This window comes from Phasianus colchicus, chromosome 21, assembly GCF_987193195.1.
Source record: "Phasianus colchicus chromosome 21, bPhaCol1.hap1.1, whole genome shotgun sequence".
NCBI classification, from domain to species: Eukaryota; Metazoa; Chordata; class Aves; order Galliformes; family Phasianidae; genus Phasianus; species Phasianus colchicus.
The window spans coordinates 5,810,354-5,832,809 of NC_143456.1; the positions used below are offsets into that span (position 1 = coordinate 5,810,354).

Below are 22,456 nucleotides of genomic sequence, written 5' to 3' on the forward strand. Positions count from 1 at the left end.
TGACAATTTCATCTAAGCAAAGAAAAACCTCCTGTCTTTTCATTGCCTTTCTGAAATAAGCTAGTTTTCAGAGGATAATTATGATACAGTGTTCTGTATGTACTCCTCTAACTGGAAATTGCTTTCCAGATCAGCAGTTCTTACTCATTTTACTTACACAGGTTTACTACCAGTTTACCTACCCTTCCACTGTGACTTTGCTGAAGTTGGGTGTCTGTATGCATTTTTGCCCCTAAAGCAATTGAAAACCCAGCCTGGATGCTAATGGTTGAGGTTTGCATTTATCCTCAATTATTTTAATTAAGTTAATGTGCAATGTTTAATAGTGTGGGTACTGCAGTACTTTATTTCTTACTACACCTGGCTTCTCAGTACAGGTGATATACCCTCTATAAAAGACAAGAATGTGTACATGCAGCTTCTGTTGTGCAATCAATTATACGGAAAATAGCTGGGATGTGGCTGACCTGGGCTGCAGCTGCTGCTCTCCCCTTTTTTGCACTGCGTGATTTGAGTTTGCCTTCCGTGACCACACGATAATTACGGTATCAGTCACCCTTCCAAGCTTTCCTTAAGGACATCAGCACTTCCCTGACAGATGGTCCTTGAGCACAGCGACTGCAATCTGATCATCGGAGTTCTTCCCTCCCCCCACACCCAGCCACACATGTGAGACAGCACCGCGGAGTTCCGAGCAGCTCTCCGCGCTCTAAAAGGAGCTCCGTTTCAGGATTTGTATAGCTGGCTGGGGCTGTTTTCCACTTCCTCAGCCCTTTGCTCTCGCTGTCCGATCCTCTTCCACACTCAGCCCGGCTCGCACCTCCCGTGTCACGCCGGCAGCGCTCACATCCCAGCGCACCTCCCCCGCCCGGCCCCGCCCCGGAAGTGACGTCAGCACGCTTCCGCGTGCGGCCGCGGAGCGGAAGAAGCGCGGTGCCGGGAGCGGAGCAGCGCGGGACGCGGGGACGGCCCCGCCACCGCCCGGGAAACGGTGAGCCGCTGTTCGGCCCTGCCCTGCTTCTCTGAGGGGATGGAGCCGGGCTGGTCCCTCCTGGGCAGCCTCTGTTCTTCCGTCCCGCTGAAGGCCCGGGTCGCTGTGGGTCGCGGGGCTGCGGCCGGGCCCGCCGGTACAGCCTGACAGCGCAGCTCCGTGGCACCGGTCATCTTTCTCCTTTCTCCTTTACCCCTTCCCCTTCTCCGGGTTGCAGCCGTCATTTTGAGCTTCGCAGATCTGTCCACTCAGCCTTTTCCCCTCTTCCTCTGTTTGTTTTCTCTTTTGGTTCCTTGTCCGTGAGCATTCCCATAATATCAAAGTTCTTGAAGCTGCAGCCGGGGCTCCGCGCGGTGCCCGGCTCACCGCCTGGGAGCGGCCGCGATGGGGTGAGGAATCGGGAAGTGAGGGACGTGCCCAGGTGCTCAGCCTGCCTCTGTGTGGGGCCCTGAGTCAGTCGGGCAGGTTGTGGCAGGCAGAGCCCAATCGCTGCTATGGGATGGATGGGGCATGGTGCCAAGCTGGTAGAGTTGCACGGTGTTGGAAGAAGGGGGTTCCTAATGGCAGCTCTGTTTTAAGTCTGTTGGTGACACTGTTCTGCTTTGCTCTCGCTGTTGAGAAACTGTCTTTGAAGCATTGCTATGCGTTGGCAGTTCCTTATGTTGGTGTTTGGGGCGTGTATGGAAAAGCTCTTGGCTCTCAGCTTGCTCACCTAGGTCACCTTCATGGCAGCCGGGGGCTGGAGGCTGAGCATGGCAGGACAGCTAACTGTAGCTCTGTACACCTGACAGTGTCCTTGGGCTGCATCGGAAGAAGCACGGCCAGCAGGTGGAGGGAAGGGATCCTGCCCCTCTGCTGTGCTGGTGAGATCTTGCCTGGGGTGCTGCATCCAGGTTTGGAGTGCTCAGGGCAGACATGGGGCTGTTGGAACGCATCCGGAGGAGGGCCACAAAAGTGATCCAAGGGATGGAACATCTCCCTGTGAGGACAGGCTGAGAGCTGGGACGTGCAGCCTGGGGGAGAGAATGCTCTGGGGTGGGCGTAGAGTGGTCTGTCAGTATCTAGAGAGGGGCTGTAAGAAAGAAGGGACAGACTCTTCAGTGGAGTCTGTTGTGATAGGACAAGGAGAAATGGTTTCAAACTAAAAGAGGGGATATTTAGGCTGGATATAAAGAAAAAGTCTTTTATTATAAGGCTGGTGAGGCACTGCCACATGTTGCCCAGAGAAGTGATGAGTGCCCCGTCCCTGCAGACACCCAGGGTTCAGGCTGGATGGGCTCTGAGCACCTGATGGAGCTGTGAATTTCCCTGTGGGATCAGATGGCCTTTAAATGTCTCTTCTAACTCAAATGATTCTGTGGTTCTTTGACAGTGCAGGAGCAGCCCTGCCTTGAGGACCATACGTGTCAGCCTTCTGGACATAGCTGCGCAAGTGTTTTGCAGGGGAAGACAAGATTGGGAAGACAGTTATAGCTCGGATGATATTTCACTGACCAAAACCACCAAAACAACATGCAATAAGAGAAAATAATAGGAAATGAAGCCAATTATATCAGTTCATAAGATCATTTTGCACAATGAGCAGTTACCATGTGAGATGATTTCAAGATTTTCGTTGAGAGAAGAGCAGTTCACTTCTTAACTTGTATCCAGTGGTTTATGTGCAGGCAGAATAAGCAAAGTGTGTAGAAGCTGGTAGCTGCTATTTCTGAGAAGGTTTTAGAAGTTCTGGCTCATCCTCTTACTTGAATTCCCAGCTTCTTGTGATTTCATTTAAAAGTGCCATTATGAGTCATGTGGATGTGGTGAGACTGAGGCTGTTAATTCATGAGCACATGCTCCTCCTAGCAGAGCAGAATTTGTGATTTTGATGTGGGCAAGTAAAACTGTAGCCTGAGGTCTATATTGATGTTGGAGGGGAGGAAAGTGACCTTATGTTGGAGTAAACAGTGAGCTCTGGGCGTAGGATGTCGAAGCCCCTTGGTCATTGGGCTCCAGAAGTTTAAGGCAGTGGTTGCCATTTCCGCTGCCTAATTATAGCCTGAGTCTGCATGCTCGTTTTCAGGTGGCTGACCACGCTCTGTGTCTATGGTTTCAGTTAACAACCATTTATTTCCTCAGGATTATTAATCAACAACCAATAACGTGTATATTGGGATGCAGATGTTATAGCTGAAGTTTCATAATTGCAAGAAAGATGCTCCCTAAATTTGTGAAGGCTCGAGCAAGAATAGATGCTGCATTTCCTTCTCAATTCTGAAGTTGCCTAATGGCTTTTGTATTTTCTGACTCTGTTAAATCATGCTGCCCCACCCTTTCCTTTGGAAGAAACTAGCTCATGCTTAATTAGCTTTCTGCTAATTACATACTTGAACATACAGGGCTACACATGAGTCACGGCTATTTCAACCCTTAGATGGCTCTGAGGAATTTTGTGGCATTTGGGTCAGTGGTTGTTCTTTGGAATGAGCTCCTGGATGATGGAAGGGAGTGGGATGGGACTCTGGTTCTTTACAAGTTGGTATTTCAGAGTGGTATTCACTTAAAAGATCATCTGCTTCTTCAGATGCCAGTGCTGATAACATTTTGTACCGTTTACCCGAAAAGACCGTTTACGTTTCTCTTGCTTAAGGCAGTTTCTCTTGATAAGGCAGTTTGTCTGTTTCTGAGCACTTCCTTTGGGATGCAGCAATAGCTTTGAAGCTGTTGGCTACACCTATTATTCTCAGGATAGTTTTTCATAGGCAAAATGTCTCATTCTTGGAGACCTTCACCTCATCCCATCCATCTCCCCTCACAACTTTGATGCAATGCAGTGTAAACCAGCAGCCATTACTTTAGGAATTGCCCATTTGGAGACTTCCCGAGCTTTGCTACTTCTCCTGCTCTAAGATTTCATTCCTGGGATGGCCATTAAAGACCAGACAGTCAGTGGGCAGTGGTGTGTCAGACGTTCAGAGAACACTTTCTGGAGCACTTTGATGACTTTTTAATGAGAAGAATTAATACGAGTTGTTCACAAAGTGCTATGGAGACTTAAACTTGGAGAGCTAAATTGCATTTATGTCTGTCCAGAGAAAAGACTGTAGGGCTTATTTGTAAGGGTTGTGCTGAGGGCTTTCATGAGAAGCCTCGCTGTCAAGAAATAGAATAAAGTAGAGTAAAATAAAATAAAAGCCACCGCTTTGATTTGCAGGATTTACACGCTGAGTTACTTTGAAGCTGTTTTTCATAGCCTGTCATAATTGTAAATTGACTTGCAATTACATCTTAATGAAGGCACCTGTAGATGAAGTGAGGCCCGCTCAGCTCTGCTACGTGAGCCCTGCCAGCTCCAGCTTCCATCCCAGGTAAGCAATCCAGGGCTAATGAATAGTTTATGAAGAAGTCAGTATCTTGTCCACATCAGCAATAAAGGTGTCTGCTCACCTGCTCAGTGCCTGGGAGCTGAGGTTGGTGCACGTTAAGAGAGCAGCAAGAGAAACGAGCAGGTGGTGTCAGAGCTCACGATGAATCTATACCACGTCTAAACCTCATTGCACAAACAGTGCTCTTCCTAAAGCCACAGCTCTGCCTGCAGCCTTTGTAAACCCTAACGTGGTAGAAAATGATCTTGGGTTTACTGCTGAAAGGGATGTGTTACATAAGTGGAATCTTTCATGTGTGCATTAAATCAGTTCTTGGTGACAGATCCTATTTTTTGAGTTACATAAAGGCTACGAGCGCGTTTGCTCTGCAGTGACTACAGCACTGCTCTAACAGGTTCCCTGTGAGTTTTTCCAGCTATTTTGTAACCTGGTCTGTGTGGATCATTAGGAGACAGCCTCTTGCTGTTGTTGAGAGCTGTAATTGCTGCTCCTTGCAGCCCTGCTGTGGACGCTGGCAGAACCCACTGAGGATCTGTGGGCTCACCATTGAGGGAGTGAGCACAGGTGTGTGCTGTGAGCCAGGTGCTGCTGTGCTTTGCTGGCTGCTAAATGTTCCCTTTGGATGACAGCAGGTATTTCCCAGTGTGTGTAGGTTGGAGGTAGCAGGTTGTGAAGACTGCAGGCTTTGATGGAATCCCCTTGTAGATGTGAGTTGTTCTTATTGCATCTCATGAGAAAGTTGGGCTCGTGAAACTGAAAATCCTTGAAAGACAGAATAAAAGTGTTATATTCAGCATCTATACTCAAGGTGTGCTGTTGTACTTCAGGTCAGCAAAAAGTATATCAATAAAAGCAAAGCAGGAGCAGCTCCCTCCTCTTCCATCCCCAGCACATTCCAAGCAGCTTTGGTGCTTTGGTTCTTTTCCTTCTGCAGCGCTTGTACCAAAATGCAAGTTTCGTGTGTTCTGCTGTTTGTGTTTTCTTAGCAAATCTTCACAGACAGACTGAGAAATGTGACTCAGGGCAGTGCAATGCAGATAGTTGGTTTTTCTGGTTTTGGCTCATGTCTGCTTCTATGCCTGTGGTGATCGAAACCCTCTATCGTTTCCCCAGACGTTTTCACTTGTGGCTATACAAAGGCACAGAGGAACTGCTGGGCAGGCAGCTGGCCTATCCTCTATGAATCACATAAGTTTCCATTTTCTGAAGAAAGAGCTATGTATTTCTGGATGACAAACTTGACAAGAGACACTGAAGGGTGTGAGGAGATGCTCCGAGCCAGTATTGCACTCTGAAATGGCTCCAAGTATGCCAGTGCTCAAAGTACCGCTGAATAAAAGGAAAAAATAAGTGAGGTTTAATAATAACAACGTGCATCTGACACAGCTTGGATCTCGAGGACCCCAACTGCACTGCCTGATGTCACCCACGATCCTCTGCTGCCCTGTGATCCTTCTTGATGGCAAGAAGGATTATTGTTATTTCAGTGTGGAGGTTTGTTGCTTTCCTTACTGCTGTTACTCTGCCCTCCCAGTGCTCAGGCAGCACAGAGGCTGCTCAGCATTGCCTCCCCCTCTGGCTCCATGAGAACACACTAGGTTGTGTTACTGAGAACATCCAGGGCATGAGTGCAAAGATGAGGTCTGGCCTTGCAAACACATCAAGCTGGTGTTTGAATGGAGTGATACATGTCTAGCTGGAGGAAGGAAAGAAGTGACTAGAGAGAGGAGCGGAGCATTTTGGATTCTTAGAAGCTCCATCAAAGCTTTTTTAGGAATGGTGTAAGGTGGTAAATGACGTAGTGATTTGATTGTAGGAAAGCTGATGTGGGGTGGATTGTTCATAGTCAGGTTTAATAAACTTGTTGTTATGCTGACATGCAGAACTTGGCTGTGAAGCCTTTTTTTAAAGGGCCCTATGTCTTTAAAGGAAGAAAGGCTGTGCTCCGTGCTCAGCATGTGATTTCTTCCTATTGATTCAGGGTGACCTCCTTCGTCCCCAGATCCAAAACTGATGTAACTGCAATTGAAACTACTTGAAGGGGAAGAAAAAGAACAAGTTGTTTGTGAGTGCCTTGGCTTTGCAGCTTCGTACAGACCTCTCCAGAAAGAATGCAAAAAAACCTGCATTTCACCCCCAACAGCCTATGTTGCTTCCTGCGCTGTAAGCTGCTGAACTTTGACTGTTCAGAGCACTATTTTCAGTCCCAGTGTGGGAGAAGGGTTAGTGGGATGCCAGAGGTAACCTCAGTGCTGGTATGTGGCTTGAGCCCTGCAAGTGATGGGAGCTGATTTCTGTGCCTGTGGGGATGGTGGAACATCCAAGTGCCCGAGGCTGTTGGATGCTGTTCATTAGGAACAGGAAATATTTGAATTCATGGAAGTGGTCCCCAGAACGGAGTTGCAGAACTGTTGTAAGTTGCTTCGTGTTGGTGGGTGATGAGGTCAGACAGCGTTTCCTTGAGCGATGGAGATGTGTGTAACATTTCTGTGATGTTGTGTTAGGATTTGTGTGGCATGTGTTGATAGCTTGCTGCAGCTCCGGCCCGTCAGCCTTACCATTCATGGCAGTGTGCACAGCTGCACGTGTGGTGGCTTTGTGCTTTGCTCTGTTCTCATCTCAGGCATCTGCTTTAGAAGTCTGTGACCAAAATGCTGCAGCACCCTCTGCTTTGGGAAGCAATGTTTAACATGCAGGTCAGGAGCAGCTGTGGAAGTTGCAAACCTTCACCTTCCTGTAAGGGGTGTGTGTGGCACTGAGAAAAGGCTGTGCTTCCAGATCCCAACACCATGCCATTTCCAGCCTGTCATCCCATTGAACTTCAGGTCTTGCAGCTGACAAAACTGTGATTTCTAATTTCTGGGCTTTGTTATACACTGTGCTGTGCACCATCATCGAGAGGAGCAGTGATTTGAGGAAGGAAAAAATGGTGGCAGTGCAGAAATGAAAACATTTTGGGAAAGGCAGTGGGGGATGTAAAGCTGTCTGGAATGTTTAAAATGTGGTGCTCTCCTCTTTGGTTTGTAGGAATGTACTGATGTCTGCTTAAGGCATTTCTGGGAAAGACAGGGAAGGAAAAGGGCCTGTACAGCTACTGGGTCTGCGTAAATAAATGAGAAAACTTGTCTTTAGAAATAATGCTGTTGTGAAATTGATTCTTTTGATAAACAGATCCATACAACGATTTTTAGATTACTTTAGAAAGTCATGACTTTTTTCCAAAGATAATAAGATGCTGGAGGAGAGAACCTTAATCCTTGGATGAGATGGAGAATTTAATTTGTTCCTCCGTCAGAGAAAATCATACCTTTCACATTGCTTAAAATAACTTGTTTAGGTTAACAGGAAGCCTTAAGCATGATGAGTCTTTAAAAACAATTGATCATCTTGCTGTCGTTTCCCATAGTGGAAATCTGCTACTGGCAGCCACGCATCTCCCTGTGTGTGCTTTGCTGGATGGCTCAGAGCAGAGCTGAGGGATCTTCCTGAGGTGCCGAGTGCCAGAACTTCCAGCAGTGAGTAACCTTTATTGGGCAGATATGCAAAACCAAAGAGATCCACATTCTTCAAACACAGGAACATTAAGTCTCATTATGAGCCTGGGGGAGAAACAAGATTCCTTCAGCAGTTGCTGACATTGTTTATTTTAAGATTACTTTTCATCTCTCTTTCCATGCGTCGCATCTTAATGAAAACACTGCACACCTTCCACGTGGTGACCTGAAGTTCTGCACATAGGGGAGCGTGTCCTGGAGGCACTGATGGCCGTGTTGGACACAGGGCTGTGAGCAGTTTGATGCAGTGCTTGGCAACACTGCCTGTGGCAGGGGCTTGGAACTAAATGATCTCTAAGTCCCCTCCAACAGAAGCCACTCGATGATGCGAGGGACAACTTCACCAACGAGCGTGAGAGCAGGAACCCAACCTGCTGAGATGCTTCTCCAGCATATGTGAGGCACTGTTGTGGATCCAGGAGTGAGAAGGGGCTGTTTTGGGGGGCTGAGACCTACCCTGCAGTGCTGCACTATTCCTAGTTCTGTGCGTGTCATTATTGCAATTCAAATGGTTTATCATGCAGGCCATAAAACTTGCTAGGGCAGGTGTTTGTGTGCTGCCTTTATCCTAAAATGAATCCAGCATTTAAAATTGGTGGTTGAAATGCTCCTGGGACTGAGCTGGCACGTGGGCACGTTTCTGTCTAGCAAAAAAAAAAAAAAAGAAAGGGAAGGGCTGCAGAGCTGCAAAATAAATCATTTTCTTGCAATCTCTCTATATAAATCCAGCAGAGTTGCGCTGGCTCAGTTCTCTTTTCAGTTCTCTTTGGTGATGGCAGCTGTCATTCTGTTTCCCTCGGTTGCTTTGTGCCTCTGGTTGTCAGAAGGCTGTGCTGCTGAGCTCAGAGCAGTGTGCCTTTGCACACACACGTGCCCATTGCTGCAGGGCTGGCAGTGCTGGCCTGCTTGTCACCCAGCTGCAGAGCACTGTTTACAGGTCACAGCTATGCAAACGTATGCTAATGCTGCAGTTGGCTTTTGGCACTGTGTGCTTATATAACTGCGCCTTTCCTTCTTTAGAATTTATTTTGTTACTATGGAACTAACTGTTCAATAATTAAAAGGGGTGACATCTTTCTAAGAGACAAGCCTTCAAAAGAAACTGGTTGGAGCAGGTTATTGCTGATTCTGTCTTTAACCCTTTTCTCTTTAAACAGGAAGAAAATGAGCCTGAAATCTGAGCGCAGAGGAATTCACGTTGATCAGTCAGAGCTCCTGTGCAAGAAGGGATGTGGTTACTATGGCAATCCTGCTTGGCAGGGCTTCTGCTCCAAGTGCTGGAGAGAGGAATACCATAAGGCCAGGCAGAAACAGATCCAAGAGGATTGGGAGCTGGCAGAGCGGTAAAGAGCCCTCTTTATTCCTTTGTCTCTCCCAGTAGGGTGATTTTACTAAATGCTGTCCCTGTCTCATGTTTTCTGGTGCTGTTTGCTGTGGCTTTTTCATCACCAGTTCTCAAACTTGACCTTTCCAGCAGGAATGAAAGCCTTCCTTTTGACACAAAGATGAATTTTGATGATGTACTAATTTAAGGCATTTCAAACAAAAGTCTGAAGTAAGAAATGTAAACACCCCCCAACCTCTCAACAAATACTTTGACCTAATTTGCATATTGAAATCTGCAACTCTAACTAGCAGTTAGAAGGGTGAAAGTGACAATTTTGATTAAAATACCTCTGCCTCTGGAGACAAAGTTATTGTCTCGAACACAGCCAGCACAGTGGTTCTGTGTTTCAGCTGCTGTATAAAAAATAGCTTGTGTCATCTGTGGTCATTCTATTCAATTGCAGAGTTAAGCCCAGAGACATCAAAGCTTTTGCTTTATTAACTCGAGCAATTCTAATTCTTTGAGTAACCATTCAGCAGGAAGGTGCTGAGACTGTTTGCTGCAGTGTGCAGACAGGCTTCACAGCACAGGTGAGATGCAGTTCCTGCCTCCAGATTACATCATGCAAGGTCATTTATGGGCTGTTCTGAGTTGGATGGGAGCTTGAAGTTGCTCAACCTTTGAGCAGCATGAAGAACAATAAATTTGACCCATTTTAATAATTCTGCATAGGAAAAATAGTAGCTGTTGAAGGATTAGTATGTCTCCCCCCCTCATATATTAAAAGGAGCTTTGTCTTTGCATGACACCTATTAGGTTGCAGTGAAGGGTTTGCCTCATTCATTCAAGCAAGTGTGTGAATTCAGAAGACTGTGAAAGCAAGTTTTGACAGCAATAATCTGTTTCTCAGAATATTTTTGAGATTGTGGCAGGGTATTTCACTTCCTCAGCTGCGTGCCGTGGTTCATCTTCAGTCAGATGATAAAGGAAGATGACGGACTGTCTGTGAATGGAAACACGCAGTAACAGCTGACAAGAATGGAGGAGTTGTCTTAAGACAGCCAAGTCATTTTTGGGGTTGAAAGGGATTGAATGTCAGTTGGAGACATCTTAAGATGGAAAGTAGTTCTGGTGATATGCAGCAAAACTCCCCAGACCAGGACATGGGCAGGAAACTTACTTGGAGGATTGTTGGAAACGCTTTCATAGTCTTTCCCTTCACCTCTACCTCTACTTCAGCCTCCTTCCTTTTGACATTACCATTTTCCCCTCCCTATTTTAAGCCTTCCTTCACTTTCCCCATTATAATCTGGGAATGAATTCAGTGTAGTGAAGGGATGTGTGAGAGAAAGCTAGAAATGAAGGTGAGCATAGAAGAGAATTGGCATGTCAAAAGACTAATTAATTTATTGCACAGACAGTTAACTTTTCTTGTGCTGGCAGTAACCAGTTAAATTGGGCTGATGTTTTTCTAATCCCAGGCTGCAGCGTGAGGAGGAAGAAGCATATGCCAGCAGTCAGAGTACCCAAGGGGCACAGTCACTGACCTTCTCAAAATTTGAGGAGAAGAAAACCAATGAGAAAACACGAAAGGTCACAACTGTGAAGAAGTTCTTCACTGCTTCCTCCAGAACAGGAGCTAAGAAGGGTAACTCTTTTCACTTCATTTTTAATGATTCTGTGCAGCGTGAAGTCAGAAATGATTTTGGGCAGATGTATTGTCCTGAAAGCAGTGGGATGCTCTGTGACTCGAAAAAGTTGGAATAATTATGCTTTTTGGGAGTATGTGACATCTTAGTGAAAACACAGGAAAATGTGAGCTTGTAGGTGATGCTGAACTACACTGCTGAGTAGAAGTGCTTGTGTGATGCACATTCATACTAGAATCTTGAGTCAATCACTGTGTGATAATATGGTTTAAGACTTGCAGATGAACCTTTCCAGAAGAAAACAGAGAAAAGGTACTGACTGTCACTCATGTGGAACAAGTCTGTGTAAGTGCCATAGAAATGCTGATACAAAGCATCAAGCGATGCTGCTCTAGTTTATACTTCAGCATCTTTAAGAGGAGAACTGGAATGTGTAAGCATGGTGGCTTTAAGTGAAGGGAAACATGCAAGGAAAATTGTGGTATTTCTGCATATGTGAGTTGTGGATATCAAGTTTGTGGTTGACTAAAAGTTTATGCTGGAGCAGATGTACAAGTAAGTGTAATTGGTCACACTCATGCCATCCTACAGCAGTATCTTGTAATGGTCAACATTTTATACTATTGGACTGTGGAGGAGGAATTCCAGAGGGGAAAAAAAAAATGACATTAATGCATCTTAACCTTATAGGTGATGTATTTCCTTAGAAAGAAGTCTTAAATGTGTCTTCATTTCATCTTAGAATTTGTCTTGCAAATATATATATATATATGCATATACATGTTTATATATATAAGCAGCAGATTGCTAAATGAAGCATTCAGCTATGTATGGAAACCATTTTTTTTACATTCATTCTTCTCATTTCCCATATTTTCTTTTTTTTTAATCCCATTCACCATCTCTCATGTTGTGCTCCTGCTCTTGGTGTCTTGCTTGATTTTGCATTTATTTCAGTGGCTCAAGAGAAAGTCGTTAAGCAAGGACAGCTTGGGAGGGAGCGAAATGCTGATAACATTCTAAGGGATTTGAAGGAGATTTTTACTCCCTCCTGGGAACTGGCTTCCCCTACTGAAGGTAATGCAGCACAGCTTGAGCAAGCTGTCTGCTTGGTTGTAGTAAGCTTACTCTTTAGTTGGGCTTTGCAAAATACCAACTAGGGTTGTGCCAGTTATATCTTGTGCTGTTGGGTACAAAAGGCTCTACCTTAGTTTGATATCTGAAGGATTATGAAGTTTCCAAACAAGAATTTTTGGAAGAAGTTGCTGGGTCTTGTACTGCTTTGTGCTTTTATCCAAAAAAACCCCAATTCCAGGCTGCCTTTATAAATCTGATTATGAAGTACTGCAGTTGAAGAATTCACACTTCAAGAACTTTTACAATCTCAAAACATCTCCAGATGTCTGTCATTAAGAAAACAGTTTCATATCACAAGAACATAGATTGTTTTGTTTAAATGAAAAAGCACTAAAACCTCTAATACTGACAGCTCTTCAGTTTTTGCCCTGTGTCACTTGTGTGCAGTCTTGTCCTGTTGTGCCTACTAAACAAAATTGAAAATGTTCCTGCCTCTGTTTTACAAATTACATGAAGATTCTGAGTGCATTTGTGTAGTGAAGCTAATAACACACACTTCATATTCTTTACTTGAACTCAGATCCACAACCATGGCACAACCATAGTGAATCACTGGAGTGCTGATGTTCTGCTGTGGCAATTAGCATCGTGGTAGAATGCCTTGAGAAAGGTTTTAATATAAATGATGTTTATTCTTTGTAGAAGATTATCCTTTCTTAATTCCTCCTGAACTCTTCCATTTTGGCATATCTCCTCTGGTTGGTTCTCTTGTTCAGATGGAATCTCCCTCCTGCAATCAGCTGCTTTTTATTTCAATTCAATTTCAATTTATTTCAATTCTTGGAGAGTACGTGACAAAGCTGAAAACATTTTGTTGCTGGAGCTACACTGGTTCCTGCAGATTCATTTTCCTTAGATCAAGGTTTCAACACAAATCAGTGAAGCTGAAGTATTTGAGTAACTACACAGAGTCCTTGTGTCTAAGGCTGTTCATTCTAACACTTGATTTTCTTGATGCCTCTATTAGCAGTAAGCTGCCTCAGTTGTCTGCATCTCTCTAGTCCTGTTTTAAAACTGCAGCTGAAAAATTCATGTCCATATTCCTTAAGCACAAATAGCAGAATGAGGTTCGTTATTTTTGTGATAAAGTGAGGTCAGTGTTGAAATAAATGAAAGAACTACTGAAGGTTTATTTTCAATTAAACCGCTAATTAACTGTCAAAAATATAATTCTGTCCTTTCAAAGGTGGATCTACTTTTTTTTTTTGTTTATTATTTTGAAGAGATGCTTTCTACTTGCTGGTTATGAAATATTAAATGTGACAATATTGAATCAATAGTAATTCTTGAATACAGTACAGTCTTTGTACTGTACATACTTTGAATCTTCATTAAAAAAAACTGGAGTAACTCCCTCTGAAAAGGTGTTGCAGTATAACTATAAAGGAGAATGATTTGCACTTCTATCTTCATCACTACAGTTGGAATTTAAATATATGTGAAGCCTTCTGCATTCCTTAATGCTTAAATAACATAAATGCTCTGATGGTGCCTGATCAAATCATTATCCAGAGAAGGTTGTGCTGAAGCCTGGAGGCCCTAGCAAGCCTCGTGCTTTGGTCAAGTGATGTGTATTTGTTAGTCATCACAGAGCTTTGAAACACAGCTCTGAAACACAACAAACAAAGCAATAAGCTACTTCAGTCCAAATTAAACGTACCAACTTAAATATACTAATCCCATCTATTTTCTTTTACTTTGGAGTTCTGCATGTGTGCTTATTGAAACGAGGAGCTGTTGTTGTGCATGTTAGTGTTTTCAGCTTGAAAGATATACGTGTATCCCATTGATTATGAACATATTTATGTTTTCTGTTTCTTTGCTGCTTGCTATTCATCATGTTCATTTACATCACCTCTGTTCAATCCTACATTTTGAACAGTGTTGGCTGGCAAGTTGAAAGGTGGGTGAACTAAATTTGGATAGGAAAGGTACTGGATTGGTACAGCTAACTTCCTTGAAAGTATACCTTACAAAGTCAGATGTGTTTGTGGAAGAAAACTGTGCTTGCAGCTATGTAAGCTTGCATCCAGTGCTGTGTGCAGTCTGTATTCCTGCCTCCTTGAGAGCCAAGCAGATTCTTCCTTGAACAGATGTTTCTGCTTTTGCAGAGATGCAAGTGGCCACGTTCTCATTTGGGCTGCAGGTGTGGCCCTGGGGCTTCTGCTGCTTTGCCATAGAGGAGCTGCTGTGTTTGCACCAACCTCATGCTCCCACTCCTTGTCTTGTGCTGCTACTGGTGCTTCTAGTGTGCCAGTTTGGGGCCTAATTCAGCTGGAAAACCCATAAAAAAGATTGGTTTCCAACTAGGATTACTCTGAGTTGCTACTCCCCAAGCTAGGGAGCCAATTGAATGAATGCTTGTGCTGATGGAAGTATGGGAGAGGAGCAGGAATTTGAAGGTGAGGGAGAGTGGAAATGGGACCACGCCATTAGTTTGAGTGCTGTGGATTCCTATCAGGAGGCCTTGAACTCATGTGGAGGGATCTTATCTGGGAAGGAAAACGTAAGGAACCTGAAAGCAAATGAACACTACAGTAGTTTGCTAATATAAAAGGCCATTTGTTTCAATGGCTCTGTGGCTGTCAGTGTTTTGCTTCTCTAACAAGCTGAGTATCTCACTGTTCCATTTAATAATATCCCACCATTTCACTGCTAAGATTTGAGAAATGGAATGGTTTCTTTCAACTGCAAGATTGAAGGGGAAAAGAAATTTTGAAAACTTAATACATACTCAGTGCTTTCTGAATTCATACACTAGTGTGAAAAGGTTAATCTGTTGTGTCCAAACTTTCCCAGCAGAGATCCAAGAAGCCAAAGCTCCCAGCCCTTCTATAAACAGGCAGGCTAGCATCGAGACAGACCGAGTATCCAAGGAATTCATAGAATTTCTCAAGACCTACCATAAACCAGGACAAGATATCTATAAGCAATGTAAATTATTTTTAGACACAATGAATCATAAAAGGGTAAGTGATTTGCATGGCTTTTATATAGATAAAATGGGGAAACAAGGGAGAAATTGAGAAAATGCTGCACTTCTTCCAGTAGTTTTTTGTGTGTTATGTACAGGAGTTTTAAGCTGATGTGCTTAGTCAAATGAAGATGTAGTGGCAGTCTTCAGTTCTGAATGCACTGCTTTTTGTAGGTTTGATATATTATGAGCCCCAAAACTCTCAAACTTCAGTGCCTTGAGTACCCTAAGGGAGGTATGAATAGATCTGTAGTGCCACCTATGGTTGAAATGAGTCAGTATCCTGTACTACTTTTTTTCCCTACCTTTTCTACTTAATAAGTAGCTGCTCAAATTATATTCTCAAATTCGATTGGAAATTCAAAGGGAATTCTGAAGGAGCCTTACATGCCCTGTTTTGAAAGCATCTTAATTTTTTTTATTTCTTTACTTTTAGAACTGATTCATTCTGAACACAGAGTTTGTGAAAATAGTGAATTATTATTAGTTTTAACCATTTAAGTTGTTCTTCCCACCTGATTCCTTGATAGTTTGTGCTAGTCAAAGAAGTTTCTCAAAACTTAATTAGCTGTTGCATATAAACCAGGTATAAAATGCAGCACTGCTGTCAGAGCTGAGGCATCATCATGTTCAGGCTTGGGTTTGGCCTCAGTTTTCTCTGTGTTTGTTGTTGCTAAGTTGTGCTCCCATTTAAGCAGGGAAAAGTGGCTCGAGGAGTAATGTTAATTCTAACCCTATAGTAGGACAGCATTATTTCACAAACATCATGAATATATTTCATAGTAACTTTATTAGGAGTGTTGACTGTCCAGGCATTCTTTGAAATTTATAATTACATTCTTGTTTTGTTGAAAAGTTAGAGACAGAATGGAGAGCAAACATTCTGCTTTAGTAGCCTGCATTCTTACCATTACCCAGAGATGTGATGGGGGAAATTGCACCTGTCTAGTTTCAGTGCTAATATGTATTTTTGCTGAACAGCTGTATAAGCCTTTCACAAGTTAAGGAGCCAACCTTAGTTTCTCATGTTTTTGAATGTAATGTAGCCAACATAAACACCTCTGGGGAGGATATATTTGCATTCTCAGACTGTTATTGCAGCTGGACACTTGCCATCAAAGGCATTGCTGCCATTTCTTCCATACGTGCACGCTTAATCAGTGTTCTGTTACAGGACTTAAGTATTGAGGAACAATCTGAATGTGCCCAGGACTTCTATCAAAATGTAGCAGAGAAATTGCAGACACGCTGGAAAGGTATCCACGTTCTCCTTCCTCATATCTTAGTGCTGGAAAAGTAATGCTTTGAGGATAAAACTGCTTATATTTTCAAGTAAAAACAGAGTGTTCATAACCACACCTGATATGCTGTTAAGAAATTCTAGTCCCAAAGTTACCTGCTATTCCCTGCAGCACCATTTCTGTAGAGTTTTACAATCTAAATGATTTGTTTTTAAAGGTTTTCTTGAAGTGTGGTTCAATTGTTTTAATTTCCTGTTTTCAATTCAGTGCTGTTTGTTTAGAACTGAGGTTGAATGTGTAGCCTCAACCCAATTTACAGCCTGTGGTCATTGCATTGCACTGTAATGCACAAGAAGCAAATGATAGGGAAGTGCTACTGTTGCAGGCTTTGTTTCTGTGTCTGGAATGTAAGTGGCACATCTTAAATGTACTTAAGGATTGCTTTTAGAGGGGTAGACAGGCACAGAGGACTTGGAGAGCCTCACTGCATTTATTCTCAAAGACTGTTTTTCAAGAGATATTCTACTGAGCTGCAAACAGCTGAACCAGATTGGTAGGCTGTTGGGTGCATGTGCTCCATTGTGAACTTGACATGTCATCGTAGTGCTTTTCCTGCTGCAAAGAGTGGAAATACTCCAAGTCTATCAACTCAAGAACGTTTATATGACTTATGGCTCAAGCCAGTAACACTGATTTAGTGACATTACAATCAAACTGTATGAAATCTTCCAAAGAATCATGGAATACTGTGTTCACTGTACTGGGGTCGGGGGATTTGTACCTTTCAGTGCCACCTGAGAAAGTTGAGAAAGCAATGGATCAGATAGAAAAATACATTATGACTCGACAGTATAAATACGTCTTTTGTCCTGAAACAACTGATGATGAGAAGAAAGATCTCGCTGTCCAGAAGAGGATCAGGTGAGTCTCTTAAAGAAAAACAGCTGGGTAATCCACAGTCTGTCAGAGGGTTCTGAATCAAACATGTTAGGAGTTCGTTGCTGTGTACACAAAAGGTTTTTTAACCAGAAAGTGTTAAAAGAGTTTTATTTTAGAAATAGGATAAATGAATAATGAATAGCTGTACTACACTAGGAAAATGAATTGGTATATTTTTGGAAAATTAGAGCAAAAAGGGATTTTTTTTCTTAAATAGTAACTTCAGTGGAACAAACTGTCTTATAACTGGACTGGTGCCTCACCTACACAAAGCACTCCTTGTGCATTGAACTCAAGAAGCAGCTGGCTTCAAACACCTGAATGTTATTGGCACAGAATGGTTTCACTTTTTTGTTTTTCTTGTTGTAGGGCTTTGCACTGGGTAACTCCACAAATGCTGTGTGTTCCTGTCAATGAAGAGATTCCAGAAGTCTCTGATATGGTTGTAAAAGCAATTACAGGTTTGTGAGTGATAACACTTACAGGTTTAAATTTCAGGTCTCCTGGTCAGAGAGATTTTCTGCTGTCTTCAGAAAGAGGCTCAGGCTTTTAGTTTGGCAGTAGTCATTGTTATGTTTCTCATAGTTTGTCGTTTGTGAAGCAAGAACAACTTTGCAATGAGAGAAGTGTTTAGGCTTACCTAATCTATTTGAGATGCTTGGACTCAACCAAGAAAAAGTTGAATAAACAGATTGAAAACCAAAACTTACAGTTTTCTGTATTGTACTCTACTTGTTTGAGTGATGATTAAAATGGTTTTAATGATTTGAAAAACTTTTGTATCTTACAGATATTATTGAGATGGATTCAAAGCGTGTTCCTCGTGATAAGTTGGCATGCATCACCAAGTGCAGCAAGCACATCTTTAATGCTATAAAGATAACCAAAAATGAACCAGCTTCTGCTGATGACTTTCTTCCAACACTTATATATATTGTTCTGAAGGGAAACCCACCCCGTCTGCAGTCCAACATCCAGTATATAACACGCTTTTGTAATCCAAGCAGGTTAATGACAGGAGAAGATGGCTACTATTTTACCAACTTGGTAAGTGCAGGACCAGCAGTGACACTTCATACAAGAAGATTGTCTTTTATTTAGATACAGAAGGAAAAGTGGAACAACTCTCCCAATAATGCTTAAAGTTGTTTAGAGTATAAGAAGCTCTTTTGCTGTGTATCTCCTCTGTCTTCCTTCTTTACTTTCCAAACTAGACAGTGTTTTGCTCTTTGGAGTATGAAGCCCTTTATTAAGCAGTCTTGTGTTAAGACTTGAGTATGTTTTTATTCTTTAAGGAGATGAGTGTTTTCTATTCCTGAAATGCTGGGCTTGGGCACTGCAGATGTTACAGGTGCAGGGTTCCCCATATAAGTCCATGAGAGTTTCATCTCATCAGGGGTTTGCAGAATTAGTCTGTGGAGGTAAACAGATGTAGGAGGCATTTGTATGTGTGCTTGTTTATGCTAGAAAGAATTGTGATTATGAACTGCTTGGCTTCTCTACATTTCATCTTAAAGCAGCTCTCAAGGAAAATATGTAGTTGAATGAGATACTTGGAATGTTAGAAATTCCTGTCAGTAGAAGTATGTCCATGAGGTAAGGTGGGCATTCAACATTCCTTCTTTTAGAAAATGGAGAGAGCATACTGGATCTCACTGATTGGCTTATTAAATATTAACATAGTGCTTCTGTCTAGTTATCATGTTCTTTCTCATCCCATTTCCAGAATGCAGTGACCCTGTGGTGTGTGCTGTAAGTTATTCAGCTGAAATGATTGATGTCTTCCTGCATCATTCTCTGAGTTTGACTTCTTCAAACTTTGGAGAGGAGAGAGAGGCCTGGGAACTGTCTGATAGAGCTAGCTCTCTGAAAAGCTCCTTTGGAATGATCTGAGGCATAAAATAATCAATTTTGGGTCTAACAGCAGGATTAAAAAATAGAGCACCCAAGTTCCAGTCTGTAGCTTGCAATGATACTTTTTCTGTTTTGTTTGTAGTGCTGCGCTGTGGCCTTCATTGAAAAACTGGATGCTCAGTCTTTAAATTTAAGCCAAGAGGATTTTGATCGTTTTATGACTGGTCAGACATCCCCGAAGAAGCAAGAATCTGACAGCTGGTCACCTGATGTGTGCCTGGGTGTGAAGCAGATGTATAAAAACTTAGATCTCCTGTCTCAGTTGAATGAGAGACAGGATAGAATTGTCAGTGAAGCCAAGAAGCTTGAGAAAGACCTAATAGATTGGACTGATGGAGTTGCAAAGGAAGTCCAAGATATTGTTGAGAAATATCCATTAGAAATAAAACCAAAAAATCAAGCCTTAGCAGCTATTGACTCTGAAAATGTGGAGAATGACAAGCTGCCCCCACCACTGCAGCCTCAGGTTTATGCAGGATAATAATGGGTGTTAAATTTGAAGAGCATCATTGTTCTCACCTAGCACTATCTGCTTCTTGGGAAGGGAAGTAAATTCAAGGCTAAAAATCAGATGAGCTTAAATCAATACATTTTTAAAGGTGCATTTTTTGGTTAAGTGTAATAAACTGTATTTATTTTAGTCAATTTAGATTTCTATTAGGCTTTTGTGAGTTTTTGAACTGAACTTAAATTTTCTACACAAACCAGTGTAATTTTTAAGCAACACTAGTTCACTGACATCTTTCCTGCAAGCTTCCTCACAGGCATGCACTTAAACGTTTTTAATTACTAAGTTTAACATAAAGATTTCAAGTTCCAGCTGAAACTTGAACGCTACCAATGTTAGTTTGGTTTATTCTGTAGCTGTAAAGATGAAATGTATCTTGTAAAATATGTACAATTGTAAATAGATTTCAAATCTAATGTCTCAGCTGTGCATGACATCTTGTGTATTAGTGGAAATGAGATGGATGTGTTCATTTTAGCACCTTTTGGTTGAATTGCATTGCAGTCTACAGCCAAGTACACTGTTAGTCTTTCAATAAGCTAAATGGTGTAACTGATCAATTGGAGGGGGTGTTCTTGTACATGAAGGCATCTTCATGTCAGCTTCCTGGTTTTTGGTGGTTTTGTTTTAATTTTTTTAAAGTGCCATCTAAAATAGGACATTTCTTTACGTAATGTCAGCATTCTCTCTGGTGTCAGTGCAGATGACAGCTTTGCTGGTAGCACTCATGAAGAGAATGATGAGCCAGGCTTCATATGTATGAGGGAAGACTTTTAATAAAAACTGCGTAATTTAGAACAAAAGTGGGGAGAGAAAGAATGCAAGAATTATGCCCAAAGTGGCTTTCTTTTCTGGCATTGCCTGGCAGTTTCCATCAGATTCCATCATTGGACTGGGTCTTGATTGCTTTTCTGACAATCCTGGTTGATAAATGAGATCATCTAATTAGAGGCTGCTTTTTAGCAGAAGGATGAGCCGTGGCTCTGAGCAGAAAAGCGCACTTTATTTTCACAAAACATCACTCTTTTGATCTCCGATGACCCTAAAATTACCTTGCTGAGCTATTGAGCATCAAGATAAATATGGCATTATGTCACTACAAGTTCAGATCGGTGAATTTCAAATTAAGAACAGTTCACTCCACAAAAAAGTAACCTCTCGCAATGGAACTTCTTAATCCTAGTGAAATATTTTATGTATCATTTTAAATCTCTCAGTTCATCCAGTCTGCCACGACCTGTTAGTGTACCTGAGATATCTAACGTAGAGCTACTTAGCTTGAACTGCTCTTAAGCAACATTAAATTCTTAGCAAGAAGGAGGAGTGTCCCCTACCTCTGTATGTTCCACTGCTCTGCAAACACATATTTTAGACTTGCACTGCAATAACTTCAGACCAAAACTGTGGTTTTGTTCCTTTTTGTCACATGTACTCAGCTGCACGAACTATGCATTCCTTTGGGAGAGAACCAGTTACTCAGAATTCCCCTGGTAAGGTGAAGCAATGGGCTAACCAGGCATTCACAGAAGTTGGATTATTTCATATATCCATGTTGTCCACGTTGCCTAGGATCTGACCAGTGCTTGCAGTAAATAATAGTGCAAAGCCTTTATTGGGTTTATGAACATTAGGTGCTAATTCTGATATCCTGGTACGCAGGCTTTCCAGGGGGTGGAAATTAGCTGTTGTGTAATTTGCTATGTTTAAATAAAAGTGTGTACGTTACACCCTTGTTAATGAGCTCCTAAAAAATTTCATCACTGGGTTTTGTGATGGTGTTAATGATTAATGTGAACGTAATTGTGACTGATTCTGATTTATCTGTGTTTGGGGGGAGAGAATTCCTAGTCATTCAAGTGCAAGTCTAGGTAACAATGTCTTTTTCTTTGCAGAAAGTTAAATACATTAGATAGACTGACCTGGTGCATTGGTAACTAAGGTATCTCTAATCCATATGCCATCTTGTTATCGAGCCACTGAAGTGGGAGTGGTTTTGGCAAACAAATCCTCCAGATCCCTGTAAGGCAGGTAATGTGGATTTCCATATCCCAGCTGAATACCTTGTCAGTATTTTATTAGGTGACCAGCTTGTCTGTAGGTAAAACAATAGTTTGTCTTGCTTAAAAATAAGGTAGTTCAGTCACTAACGTGATAACTACGGAATATCTTTCTAGTGTTTGAGGTTCAGAATGGGCAAGCCGTCGTGCAGAGTGCTGAGCTGCAGGATGCTGTGTCACCTCACCATGAGATGGTGATCCTATGCAACACCAGGTGGGCTTGGTGCTCAGCATTGGGCATCGCTGTAGTACGAGGTGCTCTGGTCCCACAGGTGAGATTGGGACAGAAAGTCCTGTTAGGAAATAGTAGCTATGAACAAGCTACAAGTGAACAGGGGAGTTTAATTGAAAAAGTGAATTGGCCAAAGGGCTTTGGTAACAGTCACAGCACCAGAGCTTCCTTGTTTTTTCCACAGCCTGCTGCTAGTTCTGTGTTACTGAAAATGGAGTCTGCGTGTCTCGTTACCAGGAATCAGAACATGCTGTAAGCTACTTTGCATGTGAGCTACCTATTAATTTTGCTGTGGTAAGGAGCCTCTTTTGGAGTAGCATTGGTTAATTGGACTGTACATCTTCGGTTTTGCATAACCGAGCTATGAAATTAAACTGATTCTTCTACCAAATTATCACGAATATTTCCCCGTCTTGTGGTGGACGTTGTCTTTGTGAGGCTCTTTGTGGGCATCTCGTGAGTCGGGTAGGGAGGGACGGAGGTAAACGGTGCTGTTTAACAGCAACTTTTAATGAAGTTTAAAGTTGTCGGGGGGCAGGAGGAGCGCTGTTCCAGCCTGCAGCTC

The 22,456-nt window shown here is 42.5% G+C and overlaps 1 protein-coding gene across 6 annotated transcripts; it reads left to right on the forward strand.

The window, feature by feature from the left end:
* Positions 1-882: 882 nt before the first annotated feature.
* RABGEF1 (RAB guanine nucleotide exchange factor 1) lies at positions 883-22,292 on the forward strand. Of its 6 annotated transcripts, none has more exons than XM_031591750.2 (10): positions 883-991; positions 9,071-9,256; positions 10,722-10,888; positions 11,847-11,966; positions 14,826-14,995; positions 16,175-16,256; positions 17,030-17,162; positions 17,550-17,641; positions 17,971-18,227; positions 19,177-22,292. In XM_031591750.2, exons 2-10 carry the CDS (start codon positions 9,078-9,080, stop codon positions 19,573-19,575), a joined length of 1,599 nt encoding a protein of 532 aa, XP_031447610.1. In that variant the 5' UTR covers positions 883-991; positions 9,071-9,077; the 3' UTR covers positions 19,576-22,292. The 6 variants fall into 6 exon arrangements, with proteins under 6 accessions (XP_031447610.1, XP_089978794.1, XP_089978791.1 ...); XM_090122668.1 differs by lacking the exon at positions 883-991 and adding an exon at positions 7,850-7,874; XM_090122665.1 differs by lacking the exon at positions 883-991 and adding an exon at positions 8,847-8,867.
* Positions 22,293-22,456: the final 164 nt, after the last annotated feature.